The 21,904-nt window shown below is 43.1% G+C and overlaps 2 protein-coding genes across 3 annotated transcripts in view; one reads left to right on the top strand and one right to left on the bottom strand.

The window, feature by feature from the left end:
- The window catches only part of LOC106605617 (amyloid beta precursor like protein 1), a 50,123-nt gene extending 31,147 nt beyond the window's left edge, over nt 1–18,976 (bottom strand). The window contains exon 1 of one of the 2 annotated variants that reach the window (XM_014201454.3): nt 18,674–18,976. In XM_014201454.3, coding sequence (XP_014056929.1) covers nt 18,674–18,739 — 66 coding nt within the window. In that variant the 5' untranslated portion in view covers nt 18,740–18,976. The remainder of the gene's footprint in view (nt 1–18,673) is intronic. The other variant, XM_014201453.3, reaches the window with a different exon arrangement.
- Nucleotides 18,977–20,066: 1,090 nt separating this feature from the next.
- The window catches only part of zmp:0000001114 (suppressor of tumorigenicity 14 protein homolog), a 37,942-nt gene continuing 36,104 nt past the window's right edge, over nt 20,067–21,904 (top strand). Inside the window, exon 1 of the mRNA XM_082974938.1 lies at nt 20,067–20,406. Coding sequence (XP_082831064.1) covers nt 20,380–20,406 — 27 coding nt within the window. The 5' untranslated portion in view covers nt 20,067–20,379. The remainder of the gene's footprint in view (nt 20,407–21,904) is intronic.

Raw genomic sequence — 21,904 nt, 5'->3', positions numbered from 1 at the left:
ATTACAAGCATTTCATAAGTGTCAAAGGCTTTTATTGACAATTACATGAAGTTGATACAGAGAGTCAATATTTGCAGTGTTGACCCTTCTTTTTCAAGACCTCTGCAATCCACCCTGGCATGCTGTCAATTAACTTCTGGGCCACATCCTGACTGATGGCAGCCCATTCTTGTATAATCAATGCTTGGAGTTTGTCAGAATTTGTGGGGTTTTGTTTGTCCACCCGCCTCTTGAGGATTGACCACAAGATGTAATTGATGTAATCAATTTATCACTTGCCACTTTATATTATTTATATTAGATCATGTTTACATAACCTTCATTACCCAACTCATATGTATATACTGTACTCTATACCATCTACTGCATCTTGCCATCCTGATGTAATGTATCACTAGCCACCTTAAACAATGCTGCTTTATATGTTTTCATACCCTACAATACTCATCTCATATGTTTAAACTGTACTCCATACCATCTACTACATCTTGCCTATGCCGTTCGGCCATCACTCATTTATATATTTTTATGTACATATTCGTATTCATTCCTTTGCACTTGTGTGTACAAGGTAGTTGTTGTGGAATTGGTAGATTACTTGTTAGATATTACTGCATGGTCGGAACTAGAAGCACAAGCATTTCACTACACTTGCATTAACACCTGCTAACCATGCGTATGTGACAAATACATTTGATTTGAAGTTCTCAATGGGATTAAGGTCTGGGGAGTTACCTGGCCATGGACCCAAAATATCGATGTTTTGTTCCCCGAGCCACTTAGTTATCACTTTTGCCTTATGGCAAGGTGCTCCATCATACTGGAAAAGGCATTGTTCGTCACCAAACTGTTCCTAGATGGTTGGGAGAAGTTGCTCAACAAGGATGTGTTGGTACCATTCTTTATTCATGGCTGTGTTCTTAGGGAAAATTGTGAGTGAGCCCACTCCCTTGGCTGAGAAGCAACCCCACACATGAATGGTCTCAGGATGCTTTACTGTTGGCAAGCGCTCACCTTGTCTTCTCCGGACAAGCTTTTTTCCAGATGCCCCAAACAATCAGAACTTTACCCCAGTCCTCAGCAGTCCAATCCCTGTACCTTTTGCAGAATATCAGTCTGTCCCTGATGTTTTTTCTGGAGAGAAGTGGCTTCTTTGCTGCCCTTCTTGACACCAGGCGATCCTCCAAAAGTCTTCGCCTCACTGTGCATGCAGATGCACTCACACCTGCCTGCCGCCATTCCTGAGCAAGCTCTTTACTGGTGGTGCCCCAATCCCGCAGCTGAATCAACTTTAGGAGACGGTCCTGGCTCTTGCTGGACTTTCTTGGGCGCCCTGAAGCCTTCTTCACAACAATTGAACCACTCTCCTTGAAGTTCTTGATGATCCGAGAAATGGTTGATTTAGGGGCAATCTTACTGGCAGCAATATCCTTGCCTGTGAAGCCCTTTTTGTGCAAAGCAATGATGACGGCACGTGTTTCCTTGAAGGTAACCATGTTTGACAGAGGAAGAACAATGATTCCAAGCACCAATCTCCTTTTGAAGCTTCCAGTCTGTTATTTAAACTCATTCAGCATGACAGAGTGATCTCCAGCCTTGTCCTCGTCAACACTCACACCTGTGTTAACGAGAGAATCACTGACATGTCAGCTGGTCCTTTTGTGGCAGGGCTGAAATGCAGTGGAAATGTTTTTTAGGGGGGGATTCAGTTAATTTGCATGGCAAAGAGGGACTTTTCAATTAATTGCAATTCATCTGATCACTCGTCATAACATTCTGGAGTATATGCAAATTGCTATCATACAAACTGAGGCAGCAGACTTAGTGAAAATTAATATTTGTGTCATTCTTAAAACCTTTGGCCACGACTGTATATAATAATACTGGTCAAATTAAGATCCTACATCTGTACCCTCAGGGGTTTAAGGAATCAAAAGCTTAGCTCTAGTTGGAGCTCCACTGCAGATCTCTATGACTGCAACACCCAACTGTCAACTCAACTGCCACCCAATCAGAGATTGAGCACTAGACTTCACTCAGCACCTGGCTGATTGCCTCAGATAAAGAAGGGCAGTATGGAAAGCAGCGTCAACATGCCTCAAAAGACAATATTATCCTTTGTAAAAGCTCATCTAAAAAGCTGGTCTGCAACAGAGAGTATATGTTGACTCAATATATCAATGGTTTAAATTGCTCGATTAAATTATGAAACCATTGTTATGATACCATGTAAGATGCTTCCAGCTGTCCAGAGACGTAAATTCAACGTAATTTCATTGAAAAGACGTGGAAACAATGTTGATTAACCAGTGTGTGCCCAGTGGTTTGTCTGTCATTTTATTGCATGTGTGTTTTATGCCATGGCCAAGGTGACAAAGTAATATCCCTACAGGGATGAATAAAGCATAGGCCTAATACAATCAAATCTAAATGTTCTGTCACTATTGAAATGAAACATAAAAAATATAAATCCCAGATAGTCACATAGTGAACCAATACAGTGTAGGCTTCAGCTAAGCAGGCAAACTTTCTAGCTGGAAAGGACAGCAGTCAGGACAGGACAGCCAGTACAAGACAGGACAGCAGCTGCATCTCCTTCCCTCCTCGATTTGAGCGTGGTGAATCAGCCGCCCTACGTTTAACTGGCTGACAGACAGCCGGTGCTTTGAACTGGGTATGTTACCAGTGTGAAATTGTTAATCCTCCTTTGGAACCAGCCACTTTTCATCCCAGGTTATTGGAGATTAGGGAATATGCGTGAGATTGGATTTTTTTTTTGGGGGGGGGGGGGGGGGGGTAAAGACGATCCTAAGCTTTTTCTTTCATTTCTTTTGGTCTTTCTTTAAAATAAAAGGAGGTGCATGAGTGGCAGAGCCATTGTAGACTACTGTACAGGGGCCAGATTTGAAGAGGTATTAAAACAATGTCATAATAGATTTAGAACATCCGGATAAACATTTGATGCACTCATTCATGTGTGTATCCTGTCAGGCAGCATCTCCGATCTATCAGCTCTCCTTTCCTGCTCTAGGCGTTGGTCCCTGCATCTCTCCATCTATGCTGACATCTTTATTGAAGTCTTTCCCCCCTCTCCCAGGAGATGTCTTCTGTTCTGCTCTGTCTCTCTTAAAATGGATCTGTGTGTCATTTTCTCCCCTTCACTACTCAACTACCCGCATACTTTCTCTGTAAATGGCTTTCTGAGTAGTTCTCTACATCCTACTCTGTATGCAGGTTTTCCTCAGCAGAGCTATTTGGCACAGGGGTCCCGTGGTACGTGTGCATATTTAATAGATGGCGGTGGCTTTGGAATATTCCTCCGCTTGATCTCTCAGCCCTGCCACAAACACACAGACTGACTCCAACACCACAGGTAGTTAAGATTGGAGGAGTGTCTCAGAGAGGGAGGGTGAGAGCGGGGGAGGAGAAAGCGTAGTAACATGAGCAGTGCATGCACCCAAATTATTTGATCCTATATGAGATTCAGCTGAAGACTACAACTACACATTTTTACCTGTGGGACTCATCCCGCTCTCCTTCACTTCTCCCCTTTTCTCTCTCTCTCTCCCCCCATCTTTATCCCCCCCTCTCCCTCACACAAATGCATGCCCCTGTAGTTCTCCAGGGTGCCTGTATGGCAGATGCATGATATTGAAATAAGACTTTGAAATGAGATATTTCAGACAGTGTTTGTGTGTGTGTGGGGGTGGGGGGGCTGAGGGATGGCGGAGACGGTTAAAATGAGAGCTTATGAAGCCCACAGGAATTACATGAAGCCCACAGGAAGCCCACAGGAATTACACGCTGTGAAGCCCACACACCTCACAGGTTTGACCTATTGTCCCAGTCCATTCTGACATTGAGTTGTATCATTTGAACGCTCACACATTAGTGTGAAGGGGGGTGTGGGGTCTGGCCCCAACACCTAGTGAGTGAGTGCACATGATGTCCCCCTCTCCCCATGTCTCTCCCGTCCCCGCCACACCAGCACGTTTGGCACATTGTTCATGATAATAAAGGAGCTGCTAATGTGCTTTTAATGGACAGGAGGCAGAGCAGCTGGGGCTGCCTGGGAGAGAGCTGTGGAGAGAGCTGTGGAGAGAGCTGTGGAGGGGCTGGGGTCTCTGCTGTGCTCCACTGAGGTGACTAGGGGACTCATTTATAACCGTTGTGTAAATTTCACACAAAATATTGAGATTTATAAACTTGGTACACGCCATACATACGCATGTTTCCTGTTATAAATCAGACTGTTGGTAAAACTGTGTGCACATGAACGAGCATTAAAACGCCTGGAAAACGCCTCCATTCACCTTTCATGGTGACAATAACGCCCTTTATTTGCTGTATAATTTGGAACTATTGCCATTAGGCCACGGCATAGAAAAGACAAATTGTTGTTCAATATTTAGTTTATCAATAGATTATTGGGTTTCTTTACCCTGCCTTGGTATAGACGCTGAGATTGCCTATTCAATGATATCGCGCTCCTATTGCACAGCAATACTGTAGCCTATCATACTGTCAACGATTTTACATAAGCTACTGGTCTATTTATGGTGTTGGCAGAATTTATGCTGTATCTGGAAAAGGATTGTGTCAGTTTCTGAATGAGAAAACAATGGCAAATTGTCATGGACCTGTCAGCAGAACGTTTGAATACAAAAATAAAAAATACAGTACCAAAAGTTTGGACACTTACTCATTCCACAGTTTCTTCATTTTTACTATTTTCTACATTGTAGAATAACAGTGAAGACATCACAACTATGATATAACACATATGGAATCATGTAATAACCAAAAAAAGTGTTAAACAAATGAAAATATATTTTATATTTGAGATTCTTCAAAGTAGCCACTCTTTGGCTTGACAGCTTTGCACACTCTTGGCATTCTCTCAAACAGCTTCATGAGGTAGTCACCTGGAATGCATTTCAATTAACAGGTGTGCCTTGTTAAAAAAGTTAATTTGTGGAATGTCTTTCTTTCTTAATGCGTTTGAGCCAATCAGTTGTGTTGTGACAAGGTAGGGGTGGTATACAGAAGGTAGCCCTATTTGGTAGAACACCAAGTCCATTTTATGACAAGAACAGCTCAAATAAGCATAGAGAAATTACTTTAAAACATGAAGGTCAGTCAATCCAGAAAATGTCAAGAACTTTGAAAGTTTCTTCAAGTGCAGTATCAAAAAGCATCAAGCGTTATGATAAAACTGCCTCGTATGAGGACCGCCACAGGAAAGGATAACCCAGTGTTACATCTGCTGCAGAGGATAAGTTCATTAGAGTTACCAGCCTCAGAAATCAGCAATTAACTGCACCTCAGATTGCTGCTCAAATAAATGCTTCACAGAGTTCAAGTAACAGACAGCTCAACATCAGCTGTTCAGAGTAGACTGTGTGAGTCAGGCCTTCATGGTCGAATTGCTGCAAAGAAACCACTACTAAAGGACACCAATAATAAGAAGAGACTTGCTCGGTCCAAGAAACACAAGCAATGGACATTAGACCGGTGGAAATCTGTCCTTTTGTCTGATGACTCCAAATGAGAGATTTTTGGTTCCAACCACCGTGTCTTTGTGAGACGCAGAGTAAGTGAACGGATGACCTATGCATGTGTGGTTCCCACCATGAAGCATGGAGGTGGTGGTGTGTTGGTGCTTTGCTGGAATTCAAGGCACACTTAACCAGCATGGCTACCACAGCATTCTGCAGCAATACGCCATCCCATCCGGTTTGCGCTTTGTGGGACTATCATTTGTTTTTCAACAGAACAATGACCCAAAACACACCTTCAGGCTGTGTAAGGGCTGTTTGAGCAAGGAGAGTGATGGAGTGCTGCATCAGCTGACCTGGCCTCCACAATCCCCCAACCACAACACAATTGAGATGGTTTGGGATGAGTTGGACCGCAGAGTAAAGGAAAAGCAGCCAAAAAGTGCTCAGTATATGTGGGAACTCCTTCAAGACTGTTGGAAAAGCATTCCAGATTAAGCTGGTTGAGAGAATGCCAAGAGTGTGCAAAGCTGCCATCAAGGCAAAGGGTGGCTACTTTGAAGATTCTTGTCACACCAGCCTTCGCTTTGGCTCCCTCTCTGGTCCAGCTCAGGTGTTCGGTGTCGCTGGCCTTCTAGCTGCTACCGATCCTACTACTGGCAAACGCCCTTCACTCATCAACCCCGGACTTGTTTCGTCGTCGTCGTCATCACCACACACACACACACACACACACACACACACGGTTCCAATCCCCACTCTATCACTGTATATTTATACTCCCTCTGCCATTTGTCGGTCATTGGAAATGTTACTTGTTTTCCTGAGAGGAATCTCTCCTATTTCCTGAGTACTTTATATTTTGCACTTTGGGTTTGCCCTGTGCCTTTTGTTTCTGAAGATATATTTTGAGCACAACAGCGTTTGGGTTCCGTCCCACTTTGATCTATGGTGCTTAAATAAATTCAGTAGTTCTAAACCTGTGACTGCCTCCTGCCTACTCCTCTCTACTCCTCTCCACACCAGTGACAAATCTAAAATATATTTCATTTGTTTAACACTTTTTTGGTTACTACATGATTCCATATATGTTATTTCAATTTTCTACAATGTAGAAAATAGTAAAAATAAAGAAAAAACCTTGAATGAGTAGGTGTTCTAAAACTTTGGACCGGTCGTGTATATAAAAATCAACTTTTCCCCCAACCTAAATATGCCCGCGAATTCTGAAACATTGTAGGGTAGGCTACTCAAAAAACTAAATTACTGTACTTACAGTTTTATTTCTCATGCGTTTTGTTCTACTTGACTTAAAAAAAAAAAATAGTACTACTGATATTCATTACTGCATTGTTGGGAACGAGCAAGCAAGAAAGGCATTTCACTGTACTTGCGCACGTGTGTCACGAGTGCTGTCTTCGAATTCCCTGTCATAAATTAGCCAAGGCGCAGTGTGCCGGTAGTTCCACATATTTTATTTGTGAACTCGAACAAAACAATAAACAGGTGAAATTGAAACAAACGTGACGTTTTGCGGCTACACAAACACAGCTGCACAAAAACAAGATCCCACGAAAACACAGGGAAAAACAGGCTGCCTAAGTATGGCTTCCAATCAGAGACAACGATAGACAGCTGCCTCTGATTGGAAACCATACCCGGCCAAAACATAGAAAACAAAAACATAGAATGCCCACCCACCTATCACACCCTGACCTAACTAAACAGAGAAAACACAGCTCTCCTAGGTCAGAGCGTGACAACGTGACAATAAAAACATGGAACTTGATACTCCAACGTCTACTACTCCAACGTAAAAGATCAGCTGTTAAAATTCGACTGTATACTGGTAATATAAACAGCACTGCCTACGATATTGCAAAGTTTAAATACATATATTCTATCTATTTACTAGGCCCAATTAAATGAGAGATGTGCGTGGTAATTTGTTGTATGGCTCCTTCAGGAATATGAACCCATTACAGCCAGAAAAGGTGAGGATTACAGTATATTCTGCAATTGCTATAAAAATAAAATAAATAGGAAAAAGATTCATGTCTAATTATAAGATTCCTATATCTAATTATTTCAGATTCTAAAAATAAAACAGATTTTAACTTCACTAATGGCAAATGGTTGAATTCTTGTTAATATGTTTTCAGTTAGTTTTTTTATGAATAAGCTTTTCATCATATCCCCGATTAGCACAAAATACATATTTGTCAGCTTTCAGTACAACATTTCAACCACTAGCCAATGTGCATACACATGGTCTAAAGCTGGGCCCTCCAACCCTGTTCCTGGAGAGCTACCCCCCTGTAGGTTTTCACTCCAAACCCAGTTATAACTAACCCGACTCAGTTTATCAACCAGCTAATTATTAGACTCAGGTGTAGTAGATTAGGGTTGGACTGAAAACCTACAGGACAGTAGCTCTCCAGGAACAGGGTTGGAGAGACCTGGTCTAAAGATTGCGGGGAGATGAGCACATTCTCATGTAAATTTATATACAAACCTTTGTGTGAAAACTGCTGCACGTACTTTGTGAGGTATATTTTGTACGTACACACGGTTTATAAATGAGGCCCCTGGGTATCCTAGCTCTCACACAGTCCCTCTCACCCCTTCCGTCTCTATTTTAACCCTCTCTTTCTGTGAAGTGAGGGTAAGAAACTTCCATGAGGAGCGGAGGCGCCGCTAAATGGACAAATTAATGAAACACGCATCACGGCACACCTCAATGACACACTCACACGTTTTTCATCAGCTTCCTCTCCTCCTCATCTCATTTAACATCCCCTCCATCACTCGCTTGCTCACATTGTTGCTCACATCACACACTTACGCATACATTTTCCACCCCCCCTTCTCTCCTCTCACTCTCTCCCTCTCAGCAGCATCACTTGGCCACTGAGACCCGTTGCCGTGGAAACACCTCCCATCGGATCTGGCTACATTCCCTGTTACCGTAGCAACTGGCTCCCTGCAGAATTTTAAAACACGCCACTTGGTCTCTCTCCTTCGCTTGTTCTCACTGTATCTGATAATTGTGTCTCCATGTTTGCTTAGTGATATGGCCTCAGTAGGTCACTGATGGCTGGAGGAATAGTTGGTTCGGCATGTTTAGCATTGCCAGCTGGTTGTTGTTTAGTTTACACATCCATTCAATTGCCCGTCAACGTGGAAGTATGCATTTGTTGGGAAAGACAACATCGGACAAAATGTTTTCAAGAATACTGTCACGGAGCTGGTGTCAGTCCGTGCATGATATTATGACTGCTTACCCCGGGCGATGGTATGCTTTATGTTTCTTGCTAACCTGTTAATGGAGAGTGTGCATTTATAAAATGTCCATGTAAAGGCCAGCACATGCTTTTTGGTAATTTCCTGTCTTTATTTCACGCCAGTGATATTTGATTGGTCAATATTGATAAGTTCCAGGTGGGAGGATATCCCAGGTACTATTTAAGCCTTGTCATTTCTGTAACTGGCAGACATGGGTAAGGCTGGCATACTGCTGGTTCAGGCATGATTAAGGCCCGAGTTATTTGAGTTTAATGTATTATTTGATTTACATTGTTATCCCCAGTTTATGGTACCCGTCTTAGTCATCGTCCTTTTTGTTGTATTCATATATACAGTGTAGAGTTTGCCACCCACTCTCCTGCACATTAAATAAAAGTCCTCCCCCTGGACATTGCACTGCTACAACTTGTCTGCCTCCTCTCTGCAACCTCCATCTTAAGAGTGCCTCCTTTACAAATTCCTAGAAACAATTGACACATCAAAATAATTGTAATAATTAAATGTAACTGACTAACTAAAATGTATCACCAATCTCTAAACAGACAAATCCCATCCAAACAGCCTATCAGAGTTCTGCATGCCTGAGAGTCATGTTAATAGGAATCACATCAATGATTCAGGCCTCAGGTCCAGACTAATGAGTAGTAGAGGACACGAACAGAGTGGAGGAGAGATCTGTTTAGAGCTCCTGTTTTACCAACACGACTGATAAACAAACAAACTCATAACAGTCTGATTTGCTGAGCCTCAAATCAGATATTTCTTCTCCCCGGTCTAATCACCCTGCTCTTCCCAGACATGAGCCACTGGTCAGAGCCACTCCTGATGAACCATTAGATTACCCAATCCCTTATCTTGTGGCAACATCCCTTCTGTTCCCCCTGCCTCAGGGCACTGTGGAATGACAACACATCTTGCTTCAGAACAGACTGTGCCTCTCTTTCCTTATTTTTTAATCATCCTCGCGTTCGATCTTCAAGTCTGAATCTGTTCTACTGACAGCTGCTGTGATATCACACACACACACACACACACCTTGTCTTGTATGACTCAACACCTGTACATTTCCTTGACACAGTCATTATCATGGAATCCACACTGCCACCCCTATCACCATGTATGAACTGACTGCAGGTGACTCACCCACACGATAATAGCACAATAATATCAGTCACTTCACCACACGATAATAGCACAATAATATCAGTCACTTCACCACACGATAATAGCACAATAATATATCAGTCACTTCACCACATGATAATAGCACAATAATATATCAGTCACTTCACCACACGATAATAGCACAATAATATCAGTCACTTCACCACACGATAATAGCACAATAATATCAGTCACTTCACTTTTTTACATAAAGGTCAACCCTACAAAATCTAGTACACTATACAATTCAGATAAGGCCACAGGCTAAGTAGGCTATGGCTAAGTAGGCTATGCAATTTAGACAAGGCTACATATCACCATGTTACATGCTGTAGGGCTACAACGATCACTGTGAGAGGCTTGACACCATCTCTCCACTCAATCTGTCATCTGTCTGGAGCCTGTCACTCCCAGACACAGCTCAGGGCCTCTTTATATGAACACTGCATTGTGTTATTGCTTTCCTGCTATTCCCCCTCTTTAAATCACAGTTAAAGAAATGGGTTGAGGGCTGGCATCTTGTCGTGACGCAAGATGGAAAAATAGGCACTGCGGATAACAGGCTGGGAATAGTGTTATGAAACAATGCCAAAATGACATGTCCTGTCTTGTACTGCCCCGGTCTGTGTGTGTAACTGCATGTCCTGTCTCTGTGTGTTATTTCACCCTGTGCCACTCTGGTGAGATAATGTGTTGCAGGGTGCAGTCTGCTGGTCTGTCTGTGCTCCAGTCCCTCAGTAGATTAAACATTAGTATTATCTCATTTCCTCAGGCCATCATATCCCTATAGACTGTCAGATGGGGGAGAATAATGGTTTACTCATTCAGACGATCTGTAAAATGAACCCTCTATGTCCAGGCCTGGAAACCTCCATTTGAGCTTCTTGTCGTTTCTGAACTTATTTTTTTTGCAGACACTAGACCAAAAAATATCAAATTTGTCAGTGGAGCTAGCATGAATATTGGCTGGTGTGTGCAGTTGAGAGCTTGGCCTCTATCATGGTGAGCTGGTGGATGAATGAAATATTGAGCCGGCTCAGTCTCTGTCAGAGTCCTATTGTCACAGATTAAATACCTGAGGCTTTTCATTAGCTGTTCCCTTCCATATCGAACACAGGTACCTACGTCTGTCACCTCAGCCAATACCCCAAGAGGTCTGAACCTCTTGACAAGGTTGCTAGGTATCACTACACCATGTTTACAACCATGGTATCCTCGGTACATACAATACTTTATGGCAATACAGTAAGAGGATATCTATTTGTCAACTCACTATTTTGTAAAAATATGTGCTATGGCAATTGAGTGCAGTTAGAGATATCGGCTGTGAGAACATACTGTATGTGGAGGATATTGTCTCGTTGGAGGTATGAAAAATGTACACTCAGACGAGCAGCAGTGAGATCTGATGAGGTTGGGTGAGGATGGACGACAAGGAAGATGGAGACAGAGTGTCTGTGTGTTGAGAGAGAGAACATAGAGGAGAGAGAGGTAGAGAGAAAAAGAGAGGACAGGAGAGAGAGTGTGTGAGAGAGGTAGAGAGAGAGAACGGAGAGTGGGCGTGGAGGATGAATATTTCAAGAGCAAACATATTGTAAGTGTAGAAAAAAACCTAGAGAAGAGCTGGTGTACAGTCAGGATCCACTCTGAGGCTGGGAGGGGAGGACAGAGGGAGGGATGGGGCTGGGTTCTGGGGAGGAGTGAGTGCGTGACAAGAGTTCCAGAGCTCAATCCAACAAGCAAGAGCCCAAACCTTTCCAAGGCCGTCAATAATTGATGCAGCTGCCGCAGCGTGCCATCTTTCTAAAGCAGTGAGTGTGTGTGCATGTGTGTGTGTGTTGGAGTACCCTGCGTGTGTCTGGGCTGTTTGTCTGTCAGCGCGTATGGAGGTGTGTGTGCCATTGAGGTGCATTGTGTACCCACTATCCCTTTAGTATTCATGTGAGCATAGGAAGGAGGAAATGAGTCGCTAGCTCACCCGCTTCACACCACACCACCTCACTCCCTGCCACCAGCTGCTGGGTTTGCCCTCGCTACCGCTGTGCCATGCTGCATCCCTCTGCTGCTAGAGATGGCAGAGAGCAGGGCACTGACACTGATCCAGACATCTCCCTCTATGTCAATCCACTCCACCCATCCAACGGTGTGTGGAATGTTAATGCACTGCTGATCAGCCTCACCAGACCCTCTGAAATCCTCCCCACCACTCCCTGTCAGCCAGGCCAGCCTCCTCCCCACCACTCCCTGTCAGCCAGGCCAGCCTCCTCCCCACCACTCCCTGTCAGCCAGGCCAGCCTCCACAAACCTATCCATGTGTCCCAGTGCCATTATGGAAACGTCCTGTTGCAGTCCAGCCCCGCCTCACCCTCCTCTTCTCTGGCTCTCTGCGTGTGTGTGTGCGCACATGTGTGTGAGCACATGTGTGTGAATGGGTAATGACTAGGCTCAGAGCTATGGCTTGCAGGCAGTGTCCTTCCCCCACTTTCCCTGGGCCAGCTGTGAATACATATACAGTACATGACAAAGATTAATCTCTGCCTTTCAAGACACCAGGGCCAGAGAGCCTGTGGGTTTAGAGTTTCTCTTAGCACCAACTATGTGCCTTCTACTCCCCTCCTACCCACCAAGCCTATATCGCCTCTCTCTCTTAGTAAACTGTCTCCTTTCCCTCTCTCAGTAATCTGTCTCCTCTCTGTCTACTCTCTCTAGCCTCCCCCACTCTCTCCCTGACTAATGGAGGACACGCTGTCTCTCTCTCTCCTCCCAAACACGGAGGACAAATGTTATCACTACGCCGCAGATGTCTCGCGGGCGGCTCTACTGAAACCTCCTGCTGGCTTCAGCAGGGACCAGACAGACCCACAGCTCTCTTTCGCGTCAACTTTTTACAGCAGAAATTTAGCCAAATAGGCTTACCATGCCTCGCGTTTGGGATGGGGGTCCTTGGATTGGAGTAATATCTCCAGCGTGCCAGAAGTTCTGACATGCAGGCAGGCACAGGAGCCAGATGTGATCGAAGTGGCTATGGATGTACTGTATGCCTCACACTCCCTCTCTCTCCACACGTTCCCCTAACTCCTAAACATGCACACAGTTTTAGGGAATCTTAGTTCCCATTTGTGCTGCACCCTCCCAATCTCCCTAGCTGTTGGATTTGCATGAGACTCCCGATGGCCATTTGTACTTCGTGATACCATGCACTTCCTTGAATGTCTGTTATGGCACGAATAACCCAGGCCGCTTGTTAAATGGCACACGTAACATATTTTCATTTAGCTGTCACCTCTGGTAATGGCTTGATTGCTGAGGCACATTTCCAGCAATTATTTTATCTCATGCCTTTCCTTTCATTGTGCCCAGGTTTAATTTCACAATGACTGTGCAAGATTTTGGATCAGGTCCTTGTTATGTGCTTTTCCCTTCAAAACGCTTGGAAAGAGCACAATAAAGAGAGGAGAGGAAAGATGGGATCCAATAAAATGGTACATGTCCTCTGGCACAGGCACATGACAGAGCAAGCACAAGGGAAACCATTAAGGAAACCTGATTATCTCCTGGCACGGAAATTAATTAAAGGAGAAAGACAGAGAGAGAGCTGCTAGTATCCTGTAACTGTTTCTACATATCTATAGCACTGCAGTCCCAGGCAGGGGAAGTGGAGGGGTGAGCTTCTGTATTCCAACACAAGGCCTGAAAATGCTGAGGGGGGAACATGTGCAGCAATTTAGCAACTCCCTGTATCCGTTTAATCTTCTTCCTCCTCTTCTAAACATACCCCACTATCTTTCTCCCCCTTCCTCCCTCATAAATTGGAGTGCATGTGAGACCCGGAAAGCTGCGTTTCATGGCTCTACCAATGGCCGGTAGCTTCTCCGGCCTCCTTGGGTTCCAGTGGCCTTCTCTGCAGTAATTTATCTTGATAAACATGCTGTGCATTTCCCCCAAAGCTTGCGGATTACTGTACTGTACTCTTTTGTTATTTAAAAAAAAAAAAAATTACCCCTTTTTCTCCCCAATTTCGTGGTATCCAATTGGTAGTTACAGTCTTGTCTCATCGCTGCAACTCCCATACGGAATCAGGAGAGGCGAAGGTCGAGAGCCATGCGTCCTCCGAAACACGACCCAACCAAGCCGCACGGCTTCTTGATACAATGCCCGCTTAACCCGGAAGCCAGCCACACCAATGTGTCGGAGAAAACACTGTAAACCTGGCAACTGTGTTGCTAGAGCGCGATGGGACAAGAACATCCCTGCCGGCAAAACCCTCCCCTAACCCGGAGGGCGCTGGGACAATTGTGCGCCGCCCCATGGGTCTCCTGGTCGTGGACGGCTGCGACAGAGCCTGGACTCAAACCAGGATCTCTAGCAGCACAGCTAGCAACTGCGATTCAGTGCCTTAAACAACTGCGCCACTCGGGAGGCCTGTGCTGTACTCAAATATATGCACTGGCAGATAACAAAACCTGCTCATTCCTCATCATTAATACATCACTTGACTGACACTTCAGCTAGAAATAAAACAGGTCTTTGAGGAAAGGTTCATCTTCATCATTATCATCATCATCTTTCCATTTTCAGGCAGGTGGAAGTAGCATGAGGCTGAAGTGCTGTTATAAACAGAATCTGTCAATGTTTAAGATCATCAACATAATCTTTTTATAGCATTTATTTTCTTTCAGAGTCATGACACATGCTGTGTTATTGTAGGGAAGGTGACCTCTGCTTGCCTGACTACCAAAACTCCTTGCTCCGGCCAAACGCTACGCCACGCCCACTAGTTTCTTCTCTGCAATGAGTCTGGATTTGAGTACCTCCCCTACGATTTCTAGAATGCAAACATGTTCTAGACCGTCTGATTGGTCATTCTAGACAGTCTGATTGGTCCCAGAAACCGATGGGTTGGGCCCAAGGATTTATATACACACTATATGACTGATAGGGGGTGCTGTGTTGACACCACCGTGCCTCCATCATGGCACTCCCCCACCATTATAAATATATTTTGAAGATATAGAAATGCATTTATTAATGTCTACAGACACCTTGATGCAGACACCCTAATGCATACTTTTAAATTAGATTATGTGAGCTAAACATAAAACATTTCAAATGAAAATGTATTTTTTAAAAATCCTTTTTTTTTTATTATGTTACTGTCCCCACTAAAACAACATAAATACTGAAATCCATGTAATTTTGTCCTTGAAAAATTGTATTGAAATACTGGAGAATTCCATTCATTCTTATGGAGGACTGCTCCTACTGGGGAGTGCCAATATGGTAGACAGGTGACTTCAAAGCCTTTCAATGGCCAATACATAGCATCAGCAATCCAGCGTTGGGCCAGAGCCAAAACACACGTGGGTAAAGCGACGTTTTGAAAATTCATCATTGTGATTGGTTAGAGATGATCCAATCACTGATGGCTTTGTTTTGTACAACACCCCTCATTTTGATGTCACCACAAACGACTTGAGATTGCAGTCTCAGACTGAAGTATTTAGCGAATGATGAATTCAGTTTGAGTCGTCAGGCAAGACCTGTGCCAAGTTGTCAATCAACTAAACAATCTCAGCACTGCAAGTGGCACATGTCATTGCATCCAAGGTGGCTGAGGTTAAGACACATAGGACAGTATAGATACACTGTCAAAGTATCATGCTAGGAGTGTCACGCTACTGTGTTAGCTTCATGGACACTGATGTGAAGCAAACAGTAAAGAAATGTATTCTACAATGCACACTGGTCCCTGCTTTTAACACAATACACATTAAGAACATCATACACAGTATGTAAATAGCAATCAAAATGGAAAAAAAGGACAGAGAGCAGAAGTACACATTGCATTATGGTTGTGTTTCAGATAGGTAAATGTTGACTTTGCCCTTGTGCTTTGAAACTCTTTAATGCCTTCGTTCTCTTACATTTAGTTCTCTGTAAACAAACACCATTTGTACTTCACCCTAAAGCCATTACATGATACAGACAACAGTTTGCCTCCATCTCCTTTACAAAGGCATTATTAGACTATAAAAATACAGAGTAGTGCCATCTACCAACAATGCATTAAGTGGAAAAGATCAGGCCGTAGCAACGCAAAATTGCTCAATTTCAACCTTTACCACGGAAATGGTGACAAAATTCAAGAACCATCTTTAACACAGCTAATACCAGGGTGTTAAACCAGCAAGCCAGCCCTCTTCAAAGTGTAATCTGGACTGTAAACCTTCACACATCTGCAGGTCTCCTTGTGTAAACCTAAGCATGGTTCCTCAGCATACAGCATTAATCCCAATAATGCTCTTACAGCAGTGGAATAATTCCACAATGAAAGGAACAGGTTTATGGCTAATAAAATGCACTGTGAGCAACCAGCGCCGATGGTTAATAAATACACATGCTAATCCTCTTAACATCTTCAGAATGAATCCTTACACACCACACTATGATGATTACATGCTTTCTACTGACTGGAGATTGGGATTTCTAATACCTTCCGAGGGCATAATGTACAGTTGGTAGACAGTATATGAATAAATACAATAAATAGATAGAAAGATCGATGTGTAGATAGATAGAGTGACAGATTATGCATGTGAGCTAGTTCTTACAGAGGAACATAGAGCTTCTCCTCTAGTCTACCTACGCCCTTACAATGCAACAGTAACAAAGAGAGGGAACAGCTCACACTTCTATTTCCAGGTGGAAAGTAAGCTTGACCTGCACTGTAACTCCAGCTGAGACTCCATGAGTCACTGCTCACACCCCACTCTCCCCTGCTTTCCGCCCCTCTGCCATTTTATACCTCCCCTCCAGAGCCCCCATAGGGAGCCTGGTCTCCCTCATTAGCTGTGGGGCTGAAGGCCTCTGGGGGCTGGGTGAGGGAGGCGTCTGGGTCTAGTGGTCCCTGGAAGTCACCTCTGACGCATTGGCACAGGTCGGTGGTGGGTGGCACATGTCAGTCTGGAGTCTAGACCTTCACAGGTGTTCTATATAGAATAGCCAGATGTGAGAATTCTGCACATGTGCTATGGTTTCCCAATTAGCCTAGGGATTGATTTGATCCTCTGTGGACAAGGTTAAATGTTATGTCTAAGTGTTAGCACTTTGAGATACACGAGCCGTTATTATAAAAAGGTAAACGGTAGAAGAAAAAAGATATTACCCCATTCAAGTAACACAGCAAGGTACTAACAATTCAAACGCCATGATTTTGAGTTGGGAAACTAAAATAATTGGGTCTATTCTAGTGATCCATGGGGGAAATGGAAGAGTCATAGTCTGGAGAGTGCAGTGCTATGCTGTGGTAGAGCTCATTAAAGTCTGCTGTCGGTGATAGCAGTATGGTGGGAGGGCAGAGTGAGTGATGGCTGCCTGGTCATTACATTGATCTGGCCCCAGAACAGTCTGTCTGACAGAGACTCTTATCTACAACACATGAAGCATGAGATAGAGCCTGCTGAGCTGACCTGAGAACACCCATTTGCATTTTTATTTATTTTTTCATTCAGTGCAGTGACAAGATGGAGCTTAGTAGTGGCTCAGGCCTCAGCCTTAGTTCATTCTACATCCTGCTATACAACATGTAGTCGGATCAAACTTAGATCAAAGATGACCCCATATCAAAGCAGGAGGCTAAGGTGTAGGCTTACAGAAAGATCATTTGCACTCATTAAAAAAAAGAAACAAGGATGTAAGACGAAAAGCACCACATTTCACAATCAATACAGAATTGCTCTCTCTTTCCCCTGGATTCACAGTGGCGCAATAAAGGTTCAAGCACAGGCCTTCACTGCAGATAAATCTTATGCATCCGATGCAAGTCCCAGATTCAAGACATAGCCTGGAGAAGACTGTACATTTTCATTAAAATAGCAGGTGTGATGCTACTCTCTCTCTGTAGGCAGCTGGAAGGCCTACTGTGTTCTCTCATTCAGCATTCCTAGCATGGGCATCATGACAAAGCAAGCAGGCAGCCAGTGGGGCTCCTCTACCTTCTATACTGATGGTATAAGGCCACCATTACATTCATGGCTCTGTGATGTTCAAACAGCACTTGATTGTGCATTCTTTCGATAGACTTGCAGGGCTATAATAGCATATACCAGTCTATGGCCTACTGATATGGTACTAACAAATTAGATGTTGCGTTGCATTCTTCATTTTTTCAATTAGACCAGAAGAAAAACCAACAAAAAACAATGACCCCACCCCAGGCTATGAAGACGTTCAGTACATTTATCTCTTTGTTTTATCAAGGGTAGATCCCAGATGGTCTCTCTCTCCTGCTCACTAAAGCCATGGGGGAGAGGCTGACATACAATAGCCTAATACTAAATAAATGTACTGGCTTGAATACTTGGTTGGCATGACCAAATGTCTACAGATATTTTCTGCATTTCAATAATACAAATTTGCTAATTGGACAATAGCATTTAGTCTGCGTAGGTAGGTTACTGAGCGTTCCTTCTTGTTGACGTGTCATTTATCATCTGACAGTCTGTGTGCGCATTCATTTGCTAATTAAATCTGTCCAAGATAACGGTGCGCGTCAGCAAAAAGGATACGAATTGATATTCATGACATGAGTGATATCGATATGAACATTTACAACACCACTTCGAGCAAAACGCATGTTTATACAACAAATATAAAGCAACAATGTGTTTATCATAGAAATGAAAGATAATACTATTGGGGCTTACCTCGACATTTCCCCACATGCAATGGGACAATACGGCCATCAAAATGGGTAACACTGTATGTCCCATTTTCACTCCTTCTTCCGTTTCTCAATTGGAACGTTTTCTCTTTATAATCTGAAGTGATTGCCAAATACAGTTAAATCAGATACTATGATGAGCTGTGTTCTGGTCGGTGCCTGCCTCCGATATCCCCTGCGTCTGCGTCCGTGCGCACTTGCTCTCTCCAATCGCAGCCCAGACTATTATGTGGCTGCAGCCTGGCCAGAAAAAAAGCTTTTTTTTCTCAACGCCCATCTACGAGCTTGTATTGTATCATGGACTTCCTCAAAGCGCCAACATTTTTAGATTAACTGCGGTTTGATTTGGTAGAGGGAGACACCCAATGGATATGAATGGGAAGTGCAGGCAGTGGATAGAAACTGGTCTATCTATGAAAACGCCTGAGCGTTTTTATAATATGCGTCACGAATTCAGTGACAGCAGTGCTGAAAGTGGCTGCGTTCATGTGCTAGTCGGAACTAGGCAACTTTGAAATGTCCGATTTGGGATTGGGAGATTTGACGTCGGAAGAGTTACATGGTGTGTTAAGTGGGGGTGTCCCATCCTTTCAGGCTGTTGGCCTGAAGTAGGACTAAATAGATATAAATAGTGGAGTATGGTATTTCTTTTATTTTTAGGTAGGGTATTGTTTTTATTTTATTATTTTTTAGCAACGTATAAGGGAATTATACTCCAGTTTAGTAGGTGGCGGTAATGCAATATATATTGGAATGCAACCGCCGTTAAACATCATCAAAGAAGAAGAAGAAGAAGAAGAAGAAGAAGACCGCACCCTGAAAACACAATGGCCTTCCAATTCACAATGATGTAATTGATCACAGGCCGACTTAAAAAACGCACGAAACGTTGGTGGTTTTTTCCGTGGTGCGTGTTTGATTGAATTTCAGTGTGTTTTACGTTGTAAGTATGGTCGAGTCCAAAAACTATTTCCTGGCCCAAGCATTCAGCAATGGACCAAGTCATTCATCATACGAACGATGCAAATATGCCAATCCAAATTCTGTATTTGGTCACTAGGGGGCACACAAGGTAAGATAATGGTCTCGTTCTCGACGTGAGGGATATTAGTGTATTCAATCACTTCAATACTGTATTGGCGATATTTCTACTTGACACAATATTTTTCTCAGCGTTATGAAGATGTGATATAGATATTTGTTATAAAACGTTGCTATCGAGAAGATATGTATTTAGCCTACGTACATGTAGAGCTGATATAACAGAACCGCATCTGTTTACACAAACTCCTTCTAATTTAAATGTTCTGTAAAATGGTATCTTCCTGATCTCGCCTGGCGTTCTGGCCATTTACAAAGGCTGCACCAGGTGTGGGCGTGGCTAAATGTCGTGGGTGTGATGGAAAGGGTCAGTTTCAAGGAGTACAGTTGTTGACTGAAACAAACACCTCAGCCACGACAACCACAAAGGTTTCACACCTTTTAACCACAGGATTTGAGTCATTGAAGGAATTTACCAAAGGGACAGTTGCAACTTTTGATCAACATTTAATTAATCTCCCTCACGCGTTGATTTGAAACTTCTTGGACCCCAGGAGGACTACAGTCCCGTGCATTTAAAGTGTCTAAATCGTTTTGTTTGATATAATTGTCTACCAACTGGATTTAACGCTGAAGTAATTGAAGTAAATGAATTCCGCAAGATTTGAATACGAGGTAAGTTTAAAAAAAAATTTTTTTTTTTAGGAAATGTGTAAACCAAACACATTAGAAATGTAGGAACAACGATGAAACCAAGTCGCGCATGCGCCGTTGCTGTCACGGTAGCAATTTCACAGTTGTATTGTTGTTAAAAACTTCATTTGAAATTCTATTTCACAGACAAATGCATAACGTCTAATTCCAGTCACCATATTGTTTCTGTAAGGCCCACCTGTCAAACTCAGCCATATAGGCAAACCTACTCCAATTGACTTTCAGTGACAACATACTACAAGTAAACACTTCAAGGAAGTACGTTGCTTTCTCACTAGCCTTCATGATATCCCAGTTCATTTTAAACTTGTATAGTTAACTTTTATGTAGGGTAATTATTCATTATCATATAATTTGAAGATGGATGGGCATAATTACATTTTAAATAAAGGTTAAATAAATGTTTTAATAAAAATTTGATTTGTTTTGAATGCGATTGTCTTTTGATGACTTAAGCAAAAATTGTGTTGGAGGAAGGAACACAGGATAGGTTGTTATTTTAAAATATCCTTTATTTAACCATGGAAGTCACATTGAGAATTACATCTGTTTTCCAGATGAGCCCAAGATAGCATGAATGAAACGCCTGTAGCCTAGTTAGCAGGGACCCTTCCCATCTTGACTGTCTGGATATTTCTCCACCCTTATGTTAATTTAAAGACCGTAAACACTTTGATAAGAGACACACATGACAAGTGTAAAGGTATCAACCAATCATTCATGGTATAAGTCACATCACTCTATATGTCAGCACTGTGTACCCGATCTCTCCCTCACTGGTCAGGGCGGCCATATTGATTTCATATACCTGCAGTGTTCAGTGATCACAAACTAATTACATGTCCCTGCTGTACTAAGGGCAGGCACCAGCCCCCAGGTAACAGTACATAGTATTGAGTCCCCGCTCCCAGCCCAGACTGTGCTGCCCTGCCCCAACTTCCAGGTATTCTGATACCCTATGGATCCCAGACTTGTCCTGACTTGATCCCCCTCCAGCCTTGCTGCTGCTCACCCACAGAGGAAGACAACTGAGAAGAAAGTTAGTCGCTGCACAGAGGAGTTTAGAGAGGGGGGGGAAGGTAGGTTTCTCTATGGTATACCACTTTCACACACTATACATTTTGATATTATTCTAAATGTTGGTTTTGATGTTTATACACGTATATAGTCATGTTGATTAAAAAGTGAGGGTTGTGAAATGCTACATAGTTTTTTGAGCTCAGTCAAAAAAGTAAAGCAAACAGGAGGTTGGAATCCTGAAAGAACATGAACTTTTTAGGGACCAGAAATGGATATCATATTTGTAAGGGAAAAGAACAACAATTCTTAATACTTGCTGGTATACTGAATAATATGGTCCGTTTTCCCTGAGTGTCCTGATGAGATGGGCACTTGTGCAGTTCATTCATGCTCAGGAATGTAGTCATAGTTTTCCTGGTTTGTAGAGTATGCATTGTCA

This window comes from Salmo salar, chromosome 05 (genome assembly GCF_965601325.2).
Source record: "Salmo salar chromosome 05, fSalSal1, whole genome shotgun sequence".
NCBI classification, from domain to species: Eukaryota; Metazoa; Chordata; class Actinopteri; order Salmoniformes; family Salmonidae; genus Salmo; species Salmo salar.
Note: the sequence above shows the minus strand (reverse complement) of the source record. Positions and strands in the feature narration are given on the sequence as shown.